Here is a 13,596-nt window from a genome sequence, read left to right on the forward strand (position 1 = left end):
TTACCAAAGAAGAATTTTTTGAAAAAAGCACTGGCTTGGACCATTTCTGGCTAGGACGCCAGCGAATAGCTAAAGCTTCTGAAATCCTATAAAGCGAGCTCAACTGATCTATTCAAAAAGATATCTAAACTGGCAATACGCATAGCAATTTCACAACTGGATTTACTTGATCCCTATAAATTCTCTCGTTTGATAGCTTTTGATAAATGCCCCGGTGTACGACCAATAGGAATTGGGGTAGTCCTGAAGCTTTTTTTTGTATATATTTGTCAAGGGCGTTGAAACTCACCTCAAGATGTTGGGTGCTGATCAACAACTATGTGCTGTTCAAAGGAGAGAAATTTGACATGGCATTCATTCATTGAGAGCTGCTGTTGAAAGCACAGATCCGGAAGCAATCTTAAACTTAGTTGTCAACGCAACAGAACGCTTCCAGTAGTCTTAAACGTGATCTTGCTATAAGGAACATTGAGATGTTATGACCTTCTCTCTATCCTTCCATATGAAATCAATATCGTGAAGCATAACATTTGTACATTAACAAACAAACAATACATTCTCAGGAAGGTAGAAATCAAGGTGACGACCTTGCGATGCGGCTGTATGCAATATTTGCCTTAATAAAATTCTTGACGATTGCTTCACAGTTCAAAGTTGTATACGGACGATATTTAAGCTGTTGGCTCTCTTAATATCCCGAAAAAATTAGACTATTTGAAAAAACTTGATCCTGCTTTCGGTTACGATCCTAAAAGTATCATATTATTACCAAAGAAGAATTTTTTGAAAAAAGCACAGCACATTTTTATTCACGACGAAGTTGAAATAATTGACGGTTGTAGAGTACTTGATATTGTAATACGTTCTGAAAGTGCAGAAAAGAATATTGTAGAAAGATCACGAAAACAGAAATCATTTTTAAATAAGCTGGCAGTTCTTCTCAAATAATTCACTTCATCGGTTCAACATAAATTGACCTTCTTGTCTCGTACAACAACTAGTGTTGAAGACATGATGAAAGAATGTGAGAACAGTCAAAGATGACCTGTTGTCTAATACATTAAAGAATCTCGCCTACAATCAAACATACAGAATCATCTTTTTTACAAGTACCATCAATACAAATACAAGCTTACAAGTACCATCAATTTATTGAAAAGGACATTTGAAGAAAGTAATTGATGTTTAGAAAGCAGCATGTTATCCACTTGTCTTCACATGCTCTGGTGGAGCTGGCGAAAACAGGACAGCTACCTTGACATATCATCTAAGGACAAAAATGAGCTTTGTTCTAATTTTTGTTTTAAAGTACACAATGTTGTAATTAAGCTTCTTACTGCTACTACTACCACTACTAAGGAGTTCCATCCTTGTCATTCGAGGCTCAATGACATTTAGGTGGCGCATCAACAATGAAATTGTTGATGCTTCAATGGGAGCTGCGGTTGAAGAAGGGAAGCTTTTAGTTTGACTCATCTACTTTCGCCATTAGTTGTTTGTTTTCTAATGCTGACTGTCTTTTTTTAAAAAATTTTCTCAGCTGGTGTTTTTGTATAATATCATTAATTTAAGTTTTAATTGACAATTACTTCTCTGCATCTATAATATCATCATTTTATTGATAGATTTGAAAGTTACGAAATGCTTTATGGAGACGTTAGTACTGGGAGGGCCCCGGACCAGTCAATATTTACCCAGTGTTGTGGAGAGGCACTTATTAATTTAGCTTTTGATATTTATCTACAGGTCACTTTGTACCAATAATTAAGTATTGTATTTTCATTTTCGTGATTAGTAGTTTGCCTTCTTGTATTTTAAAAATAATCGAAAGGAAACATTTTTGACGCTTTTCACGAGTCCAAAAGTCAGTATTTATCCTGTGTAGGGGAGGGAATATTCTTAATTTTACAAAAGTGTTGAAGCTTTCTGCACAACACACTTATAGGAGCTGCCTTTTCAAAATTCTGCCCGCCAATTTAAAAAAAGATTTTCGAAAACACGATGAGTAACAGGTTAAAATTTTTCAGAATTATGAGCGATCAAGATAAATTAGCAGTTGAAGCGGGAGATCAATCTGAAATGGGTAGCTCAAAAGGTGTAAATCATCCATACCCAGCTGTTCTGTCACTCCAGGAACAATTGGGGCAATTGACTGAGCGAATGGAAGGGGTCCTAGCCATTTTAAAATCTCTTAGTGCAAAAAGTAGAAGGGACGAAATCAAGCTGGCATCGGATGCCGTAAAAGATACTGTCGAAACGTCAAAGCTGGTCAGTTGTATGTTGAAATTAGCCGTCAATATGAATTTTCTTTTTCTCTCGGTAGAATAAAACTTGAAGCTAATCGATTACGTTTTCTCCTAAAAGTTCCGCTTACATAAGGGGTCAATACGCCTCTGTGAGTGGAAAATCGACCCTTTAACCATGGACGAAAGTTGTAGTAGCGGAAGTAGTAGATTAGGCTAGTACACTCAAGGGAATATTGCGCCCATTTACTGTCCACATTGAGTTAGTCAAATTTGGTTTATTTATAGTAGCCGCCCGTGCGCAATACTATTTGGCTAATAGAGCGTGGTAATTGTTTAAAATGCAAAGTTAAAAGTTAAATTATTAAGTAGATCAATGTGAAGAAAAGTTGGTTTAATTAAATTAAGATTTACTAGAGTGGTTAGCTCTGTTGGTAGGTTTGGTGTTCAATGAATGAATTTAATCCTCGCTTTGGTCGGTGCCCAATATCAGTTCTATCATCGAGGTAAATTAACCAAGTCAACAAAGATATGCCAGTTTAGTTGATTTGGCTCGAAGCCCGCGCTTTGTCTAATCAAAGGTCTATTTTCTTTTCTGATACCTATCAACCTTGTCAGCCATAAATCAGGTAATAAATCAAGTTTGAAACTAAATATTTAACCTTGAAACCCAAGGTTTTTAGTACATCTTTTTTTATATACGTGTGACACTCATACTGCCCCCCTCTTAACAAGAATAGAGTGCACCACTCATTCAAAATCAAACAATATTTTCATTCACAGAACTTGTTATATGAACGCTTTAGTATACGAAAACTTTGGAGTTTCATCTGGAAAGTTAATTATCAATTTTCATAGTTCATAACTTTTTCTGCCTTGTCAAGTCCAAATGTTGCACGCTTCTCGTGCCGCATTAATTATCAGAATTTGATATTCCCGGTTGATGGTCTTGAACTCTTCGGCTCCACCAGCATCAGTGTGCATCAACAGGCTCATTTTGTGGTAATGTTTCTCGATCTGATCTTTTGAAGCAGAACTTTTTACCAACAAAATCTCATATAGTGTTGCAGGCCGGTTCATAATGTTTTTCTTTCGAAGCTCGAATAAGCATTTCTCCGTGGCCTTTGTTTTGGCCTTTTCGTTTCTAAGTGAAATCATTTGTCGATCAATGAAAGAATCTTTTTTCGGCTTTCGTTGGCCAAATCTGGTTGTAGTGTTCCAGCTGCTCAAACTCTGACCGCAATTGTTCATTCATTTTCTCCATTTTTACGATGGCTTCGCCCTTTTTAGCCGCATTGACTTTCAAATAGACCAACTCTTGCTACAATACCTGTTCAGCATCTCGGGCTGCTTCTGTCTATAAATTGTATCGCAACGCCTCACACTCGGCGCTCCATTTGCCCAATACTTATGTTGCCTGTTTGGTCTTGTAGCAATGGTTGTCCAGTTTTTGTCGAAGCTCGACGAGGTCTTTTTGAAGTGAATAGTTAGTTCTCTTAAACTTCTAACTGCGAGCACTGGTTTTGCGGTTCCACTTCAGTCTGCAGAGCACGCGAACGAATATTGGTGGGTGCCAGAAGTTCTAGCGTAGACACTTTCCGAGTCCGCGACAGACAAGATACCATTCGGTACACTCCCTGAGAAATCTCGGAAATAACTTTCCACATGTAGTACACATATTCGCCAATCTGTGGAATCTCGTTTCCCGCTATATTGAATGAAAAACTTTATTCGCTATATTGAATAAAATCGGCAAACTCTTGCTTCAGTACCTCGATGCTCCTGTTCAGCGTTTCTGGCTGCTGCTGTCTATAAATTGTATCGCAACGCCTCACACTCGGCGCTCCATTTGCCCAATAATTTTGTTGCCTTTTTGGTCTTGTAGCAATGGTTGTCCAGTTCTTGTCGAAGCTCGACGAGGTCCTTTTGAAGTGAATAGTTAGTACTCTTCAACTTCTAACTGCGAGCACTGGTTTTGCGGTTCCAATTCAGTCTGCAGAACAAGCGAACGAATATTGGTGGGTGCCAGAAGTTCTAGCGTAGACACTTTCCGAGTCCGCGACAGACAAGATACCATTCGGTACACTCCTGGGGAAATCTCGGAAATAACTTTCCCCATGTAGTACACATATTCGCCAATCTGTGGAATCTCGTTTCCCGCTATATTGAATAAAAAACTTTATTCGCTATATTGAATAAAATGGGCCAACTCTTGCTTCAGTACCTCGATGCTCCTGTTCAGCATTTCTGGCTGCTGCTGTCTATAAATTATATCGCAACGCCTCACACTCGGCGCTCCATTTGCCAATACTTATGTTGCCTGTTTGGTCTTGTAGCAATGGTTGTCCAGTTTTTGTCGAAGCTCGACGAGGTCTTTTTGAAGTGAATAGTTAGTACTCTTCAACTTCTAACTGCGAGCACTGGTTTTGCGGTTCCAATTCAGTCTGCAGAGCACGCGAACGAATATTGGCGGGTGCCAGAAGTTCTAGCGTAGACACTTTCCGAGTCCGCGACAGACAAGATACCATTCGGTACACTCCCTGGGAAATCTCGGAAATAACTTTCCACATGTAGTACACATATTCGCCAATCTGTGGAATCTCGTTTCCCGCTATATTGAATGAAAAACTTTATTCGCTATATTGAATAAAATCGGCAAACTCTTGCTTCAGTACCTCGATGCTCCTGTTCAGCATTTCTGGCTGCTGCTGTCTATAAATTGTATCGCAACGCCTCACACTCGGCGCTCCATTTGCCCAATACTTATGTTGCCTGTTTGGTCTTGTAGCAATGGTTGTCCAGTTTTTGTCGAAGCTCGACGAGGTCTTTTTGAAGTGAATAGTTAGTTCTCTTAAACTTCTAACTGCAAGCACTGGTTTTGCGGTTCCACTTCAGTCTGCAGAACAAGCGAACGAATATTGGTGGGTGCCAGAATTTCTAGCGTAGACACTTTTGAGTCCGCGACAGACAAGATTCCATTCGGTACACTCCCGGGGAAATCTCGGAAATAACATTCCTCATGTAGTACACATATTCGCCAATCTGTGGAATCTCGTTTCCCGCTATATTGAATAAAAAACTTTTTTTTGCTTCTTAAGTTTCTCGATATTTTCAATCTTGAACTCCTTTTTCCTTAATCTTGAACTTTTTTTGGTCTTTTTTCCTCTTCCCTTTCTTTTTTTGGTCTCGCACTCGAGACGTTTCCGTTTTTTTGGTTTTGAACTCAAGACAAATTTTTTGGGTCTCGAACTCGAGACGTTTCCTTCTTTTTTTGGTCTTGAACTCAAGACGTTCCCCTTTTTTGGTCTTGAACTCTAGACAGTTTTTTTTGGGTCTCGAACTCGAGACGTTTCCTTCTTCTTTTTTTGGTCTCGAACTCGAGACGTTCCCTTTTTGGATCTTGAACTCAAGACAATTTTTTGGTCTCGAACTCGAGACACTTCCTTCTTTTATTGGTCTTGAACTCAAGAGCACTTTTTTTGTCTCGCACTCGAGAAGTTCCCTCTTTTTTTGTTCTTGAACTCAAGACAATTTTTTTTCTTTTTTTTAAACAACTGACTCTTTTAAGGACTTTTTCTTCAATCATTTACTTTTGTTCTCGGCCTTCATTTAATATTTGAGTAATTGATGACACATATGTGTTCCCGTTACGGGGTCAAGATTCCGCAATAGTTGTTGCCAAGACGCTCCATTAACTAATCCTAAATGGATGATAAATTTAGGAAAATTTTTTACGATTTGAAAAATGAGGTAGATTGTTAAGACTGACACAGCAATTTCCTTCGCTTTTAACCAAATGTATAAGCTTTCGGTTTTTCAATTTCGAAAAATTGTTCAGTTGCTAGAAAAATTTCCTGTTGAAATAAAATTTTCATGACTGTATTTTCCATCCGAATCTTGCAATGCTTCCCGACTGATAATTCCTTTGCTTTTATGGCGAATTGTTCGAGCAATTTGAATCTGTTTTATGTCTGATGTGGAGAAAAGGCTGCTATGCAGGTTTTCATCACTTACTTTTAAGTTAGTATTTATTGACCACTGATACATCTCTCGATATACCATCTCCATATTGTCAAAAATAGCCGTCTTCTAATTTGACAACATTTGAGTACAGAGGGTTGCATGTAGCGATTGTATAGTTATGATACAACATTTTAGTAATAGGGTCCATATATCTAATAGAAGAAAAGTTTTGACCCTCTACTAACACAGGATTTTCTGTGAAAAAAGTAAGTTTAGTTATTGTTGCTACTATCTTGGCACATTGATGAACATATAAAACAGATCCTGCTCTTTCAGCGTGAGTTCCTTTCTCGAAGAGTTTTACTGATGGACTGACAATGTTTTTTGATATTTCAATAATTATTTGAGTTTTCAGTCGTTGATTTTTGCATTGGAGGGTTCAATTTTTCATAAAAAAGTTTCACTCTCTTTGAGAAGTTCGAAGATAAAGTTGTCAATAACGCTTGAAAGAAAAATTTCCATGGTTATTTTAAGATTACCAGTTTTGAGTTCTGATACAAGGTTATGGAGAAGCAAAAATGGCTAGCAATCCCAGATACAAACATAGTGATACTCCATCACACGATGCTCCGGAAAAACTCGCCTTTCTTCTCGATTCCATTATTTCTTTCTGAATTGTCCAGAAACAAAACATCGTCAGTTTCTTGACTGCTAAAGTACTCTTCATCTTGCTCAGTAAAGTAAATCTTTAATTTCTCGGGCACCGATTTCAATTGGCTGCTAGACGACCTTGTAGCCGTTTTTGGTGCCTTGGGATCACTATTAAACTTTTCTTCAGTACTTTTCGTTTTACTACTAGCTTCCTGTGGCTTTTTTTTTCTGGTTTTGCAATTTTTGTTTCTGCTGCTTTTTTTTCAGTTTACTGTGTAGGTTTCGAAGAAGTTGCACCTCCTCCCTCGCCATCTTTGTTTGACTTTTCTTGCCCTTTAGAGGTTTCTTGCTCTGATTCTTTAGCTTCATTCTTGGACGTGTCATTTGTAACATTTAATGAATCGTTAGCATCCTCAGCTTCAGGATTTCCGTGATTAGGTTACTCTGTGTCTGTGGATGATTCTAATTCAATTATCATCATCGTCTGAGCTGTTCAAATCGATATCCTTATGCTCCTTGACTGTTGTTTTTCGTTTAGCCTTAGGCTCAGGAGTGAATGGCTTTCGTGTTTTATTTTTTCATAATGGACCTTAATAACTTTCCTCGCCTTTTTTATCTTTTAACTTGAACTTCAAATCGTTTATATTTTCAACTATTGTCTATGGTCTATTCTATAGAAAGCTGTTCAACTATTCTATAGACAGAATAGTTGAACATCTTTCTTGTTTCTCCTTCCTTAACGTTGGGTTGAAAACTAGCAGTCCAACTTTATAGCTCGGTCAATACCTGCTGCGATCATAATAGGTTTTCTGCCGTTCTTGTTCGACATCCATAAATTCTCGCATCAACTGATGTGTTTCCTGAAGTTTTTGTTTCTTTGTGAAAACATAGTCACTTGGTGTTGCATATATTGCAGTCTGTGGTTTGCTATAGATGCAGTCTATAGGTAGCGACAGTGGAAAACCCAGTACCACATACGCTGGGCTGTATTTTATTACACTTTGGATTGATGATCGATAGGCCGTCATCGCTAGGGGTAGAAATTTGGTCCACTCATCTTGATATTGGACTATGTATTTGGAGACATTCTTCTATTGTTCGATTTGTTCTTTCAATCATCGCGTTCCCTTGTGGGTGGTAGGATGTTGTTGACGTCCTCTGAATTCCTAGTTCACTGCAAAACTACGAAACAATTTTGACATAATTTTCGACCCTTTGTCACTGTGTAGGTTGACTGGACAGCTGAATCTCACTATCCAGTGTTCAACAGACGCTCTTGACTCGGTTTTGCCTCTTGATTGGGCAAAGCTACGGCTTCGTACCACTTAATGAATTGATCACCGATAAGCAAAATGTACTTGTTTCCGTGAGACTCGGGAAGTGGACCCATGATATCAAGAGATACTTGCCAAAATGGATGACTAGATTTCCATTTTGTAAGTGAATGCCGATGTTTCTGCTTAGTGCCTTTCCTTTTTAAGCAGTCTATCCACGCCATAGCTTTCTATCCAGTTTCTTACGTCCCTTCTCATGCACGGCAAATAAAACCTTTCACAAGTCCTCTGGTATGTTTTCTCAATGCCAAAGTGATCTGCGGTAGGAGAGTCATGCAACAGCTCAAGCACCTTCGACACTCCCACAAGCATTTGGTAAACAGTCTCAAAGTTGGGTTCTATTTGGTGTTTACGACACAAAATCTCTTCAGTGAGACAAAGATTTGTATACTGAACCCAGTATTTCCATAACTCTTTTGATGCTCCATTTTTCATTTGCCGTAGTTCCTGCCTTTTTTTGTTTAGTACCCAGGAGTATACTTCTTTGAGGAATTTGTCATTTTGCTGCGAATCTCGAAGTATTACTCTCAGCAGTTTGTCTAACTGCCAACCTCGACTACCATAATCGGTATTGTCTTGCTCTGCGTCCAGTTTTGCTAGCATATGCAATAACTCTATCCTCCGTTCCTTGTTTTTGGTTAAGAATTGCTCCAATTCCTGTCAACGAAGCATTCGTAGTTAATGTATTCGGATCCCTATCGTATGGATATGCTAAAACTGAGACTTCCAAAATCTTCTTTAACTTGGTTACCCATTTTTGCACTCTGTACTCCATTCAAATTTATTTGACTTTTTCAGTAAACTGTAAAGAGGTTCTGCTGTTTTTTTTAAACCCGGAATAATTTTTCGATAATAGTCGACAAGGCCTAGAAAAGCCCTGACGTCTTTCAGGGAGGATGGTTCTTTCATTCTTTCTACCGCTCTTTTTTTCTCTGGGTCGACCTCGACACCTCTCGGATATAATGTGCCCAAAGAAGCTGACACGCTTTTGGAAAAAAATACACTAGAGCCCTTTCGTAAGAGAGGCCAGAAAAAATTAACTCCGTTCGGTTTTGAAAAGCTCACGGTGCAGACGCTAGTCCCATAGGAAGTCTTCCATATTTATACAGGCTCAAAGGCGTTATAAAAGCTGTTAAATTCTGACTCTCTTCCTCGAGCGCCATCTGAAAGTATTCCGACAAGAGAGCTACGTTTGCGAAGAACAGGTTTCCCTCCAGTGAATCAGTGACCTCATTAATTAGCGATAAAGGCCAGCATGTTTTCTCTATTTGTTGAGCGATGTTCCATCCTTTTTTGGTACAAGTAATGATGGTGCTGCCCAATCGAAATGTGTTGGTTCGACTAAGTCGTCTCGTTCCAAGTCTTTATTTTTTTCATGGCTTTTCTTTTCTCAAAGCTCATGCTGACGTATGTAAGCCTTAATGGCACATCTTTTTTAAGTTTTATTTTATGATAAATTTGGTCGCAAAATTACATATCATTTGAATTTGGCGAAAATATTATTTCATATTTTGTGCAAAGTGACCCCACTTTTGGCATTTCCTCACAAGACAAACTCATTGAAATTGTGTTTCACACGCTTCTCAAAATCAATTTGATCTTTATGTTTTGTATTATTGTCTGTGTTATTTTGGTGTTTTCTTGAAATTTTATCAAAGTTTTCCGCACATGAGATTCTTGCATTTTTGTAAATGTTCTTTGGCTCTAATGTAGGGTTAAGAACTTGAACTCATACGACATCATCAACCATGTCACTCAGCGACACGCTATTAATAAATGTGATTTGCCTTCAAACTCTTTCATGGGTTACATTATAATTTCTGTTTGCTGTGTTATGTTACCTTCTTCATCGACAATTTTGAATTTAATGAAACCCTCGCAGTCACGAGATAAATCTTGATCCTCTGCAGCAATTAAAAACAGATTCTTTTTATTTCGTTGTGATGGGGAAAGTTGTAATATTTTCCAATTTTTCCCGCAAAAGAGTACGTTTTTTCTGGGGTTTTAATTGCAGTCAAAATTATATGAGTATTCCATGCCCAATAAACAAGGTGTTAGCTCAATTTCGGTCACTAGAAACTCAAATGTTGTTGATGTAAATTTTTGAAGTTGGACTTGAATAGCTGTTGACCCATTTACAGGCATTTTTCCATTGTTGGCAGCTATTATATTTTTATTGCACACTCTGATCTGGCTGGGTTCTCACAGTTGCTGGTGGAGTGTGTCGCTTAAAAGATTAGCACTACTTCCACTATCAATTAAGGCCATTATCAGTTTGTCTTTTATCATTATTTTGGCAAACAAGGCCTCCACTGGGCTGTTTCCGCCACGCAAATTTTTTACGTAGCTAGCTTAAAATGAAGCCCTGCCATCTTCCACTAGTTCTCGTTTAAATACGGGCAATTTCGTTTGAAATGATTTGGACTCCCACATTCAAAACAACTCTTGCGTTCCTTAGATGCATGATTTCGCTGACCGCAACGGCGACATTTTCTCTCAAAACTCACCTCTGTCTTTGACTGCTCGGCACGACTCTTGTGTGACCGATCTCGGCTTCTGTTCTCGCCTCCTGCTGTTGGCGATCGCGCTCTACTGTCGTAATTGGTTCGTCTATTATCAGAGTTGCTTCTGTTATAGCAATTATAGTTTCTATTTCTATCTCCGGTTTCTCTTGAACTTCGCTCACTTCCGCGCAGAAACTTTCGGTCTCACTCCTTGCGATGGAAACTTTTGATTATCTTGCCTGTTAGATTGGCTAGTCTGCAATGTTCGCACTAAATTATTAATCGAATTAACTAGTTGTGTTTTCATTCGACTGGACGGCAGAAACCCGCGGTTCATTATCCTCCTCAAATCTCGTACTGCTTTAATATGTAGTGCTCTTCTGAAGCTTTGTCTAAAGTCATATCCGCGTCACCCAAGTTCTTTCTCAGGTCGAGTCGCACCTGACTATTTTCTATGCCTTTGACGAATCCCCTCAAAATGAGATGTTCTCTTATCTCATTCGACTCTTGAGGGTACGCTTTCAAGGCTAAAGTTTGCAAATCACCGAGAAAATCTTAATTTTTTACCCCGCTGCTGGACTCTCCTAGCTAGCTTCTCCCTGAAAACTGCAGGTTTCTCATTATAATGTTGTCTGAAAGCTTTTACGGTTTCATCATTGCTTTTCCTAGTGCCCTCCGAAAGTGTACGATAGAAATCAATATCCGACTTTTGTTGCCTTGATGCCAAATAAGGTGGCCGTTCGTCAATTTCGGTTTCAGCGCCGTTAACTGTTTTTCTTTGCCACTTTTGAAGTTGTGACAACAGCTCAAATTGAGTAGCATAACTTTCATTTGAATCCATAAAAGGCTCCGGTAACAGAGTTTTTGAGGAGTGCCGCGCCATCCTTGTCGTATTTAAAAGCTGCCGTTTTTCAAACTATTTCAATAATATGTTCGAAACCCGAAGTACTTTTTGACTTTGACACTCAGTAGCCCTTAAATCTTATTGACACTGCATTTTTTTCGTGGAAAAAACTTGAGGTTCAATGGTATATTTTAAGTCAAATTATATCGAATTCAAATACGCTTGATTTTGAACGCTATTTTATTATCGAAAGAACATGTACGACAAACACCATTTACTCTATTCGAAGTTTTAGGGAGTACTCAGATGAAAGTTGAAAGATGGCAGTGTTCCTTGTCGAATCCCGACACCAGCTCAAGATTCCTCTGACGGGTCGTGATGTTAAGACGTCAGAATCGTGTCGAAAGTTGGTTTTCAAACAAAAAAAAATAAATTTCTTTTAGAAATCAGTACAACGCTCAATATTTTTGGTTTGCTGGTTTTCTATTTACTTTTAATCTCTGTCGCCACTATAGTGGCCGCCCGTGCGCAATACTCTTTGGCTAATAGAGCGTGGTACTTGTTTAAAATGCAAAGTTAAAAGTTAAATTATTAAGTAGATCAATGTGAAGAAAAGTTGGTTTAATTAAATTAAGATTTACTAGAGTGGTTAGCTCTGGTGGTAGGTTTGGTGTTCAATGAATGAATTTAATCGTTGCTTTGGTCGGTACCCAATATCAGTTCTATCATCGGGGTAAGTTAACCAAGTCAGCAAAGTTATGTCAGTTTCGTTGATTTGGCTCGAAGCCCGAGCTTTGTCTAATCGAAGGTCTATTTTCTTTTCTGGCACCTATCAACCTTGTGTCAGCCACAAATCAGGTAATAAATCAAGGTTTCAAGGAAAACTAAATCTTTAACCTTGAAACCCAAGGTTTTTAATACATCTTTTTTATATACGTGTAACACACATATAGTATTTCGATATCCGCATCTGCATAGGATTTTCGAAGTACATTTGTCTGCTTCCGTTCAAGATATCTGAAAATGTCTGCTTCCGTGTAAGATATCTGTAAATGTTGTCGATATATGTGTTTCAAAGTTGTCTTATTTGGGAGTTCTTGTTAAGGATTTCGTCTAAGGTATTCCTCCCCGATCGTCCACGCATCAGATTGCTGTTTGTTGGTCCTCGTAATTGGGGCAGTGGCACAGGATCAGCCGAGTGCACGGTGTCGACTCGTTACACGTGGCCAGAAAAACAAGAATGAAGTATTCCAGGGGAGCTTTCTTCGGCCCCACTGGTTCACTGATGTCATTTTCTGGAAGCAGGCCGTTGGCTAGTCGCAATGTTCTGCAAATAAAGCTAGAGTTAACAAACTGGGTTTTGAGGTTCGGAATGTGGAAAGTTGGTGCTTGTCTTCTCGAGTTTTGTTTTCTTGCACAAGCTTTACTCAATTCAGAACCCAGAAAAATTGTGATTTTTGATAGCAATAGCAGATCCAGTACTTGTGTAAACATTGGAAGAAGGAGGCACAAGTGAATGAGTCTCTCTTTGTAATCGGTAGAATAGCGGTTGCATATCCCAGTAGCATTTAATTGTCTTTGCTTGCCCATCAACATGCCTAACCAAAAGTAATTGTCGGGAGAACAACTGATTTCGTTCGAATTGTAGTTTTTGGCGACTCATTCCTCTTGATCATTCTCAAAATTGACATCGTTGATAAAATAGTGGAATAGAACTGGTCATTGAGTGGATCCCTGGGAACCCCACTGGTGAACCGTAATAAGCTTGATTTGAATTTGGTTATTTCTTCAGGTCTTGATCGCTTAATCCGGATCTATCCTGTTTTGCCCCCCCCCCCCCCGTGTTTTTTACGCCCCCATTAATAACATATGTTGTTATACAGCACGTTACTATGTAAAAAATAACACGTGCGCTTGGGGGGGGGGGGGGGCGTAAAAGATATAAGGCAACTAAGCGGGGGCAAAACAGAATAAATCGCTTACTCCATACAACTTCTCAAGGCACAGCAGTAGTTGTATCATTGCTGAACGCCTTTTTTGGAAACCATGTCGACTTG

At 38.8% G+C, this 13,596-nt stretch overlaps 1 protein-coding gene across 1 annotated transcript in view; it reads left to right on the plus strand.

Moving 5' to 3' along the window:
- Window positions 1-1,999: 1,999 nt before the first annotated feature.
- LOC142350677 (uncharacterized) overlaps window positions 2,000-13,596 on the plus strand; it is a 68,827-nt gene continuing 57,230 nt past the window's right edge. Inside the window, exon 1 of the mRNA XM_075402603.1 lies at window positions 2,000-2,268. Within this exon, the coding sequence (XP_075258718.1) occupies window positions 2,002-2,268 (267 nt within the window). The 5' untranslated portion in view covers window positions 2,000-2,001. The remainder of the gene's footprint in view (window positions 2,269-13,596) is intronic.

This window comes from Convolutriloba macropyga, chromosome 12 (assembly GCF_964194025.1).
Source record: "Convolutriloba macropyga chromosome 12, txConMacr16.3, whole genome shotgun sequence".
In the NCBI taxonomy this organism is placed as follows: domain Eukaryota; kingdom Metazoa; phylum Xenacoelomorpha; order Acoela; family Convolutidae; genus Convolutriloba; species Convolutriloba macropyga.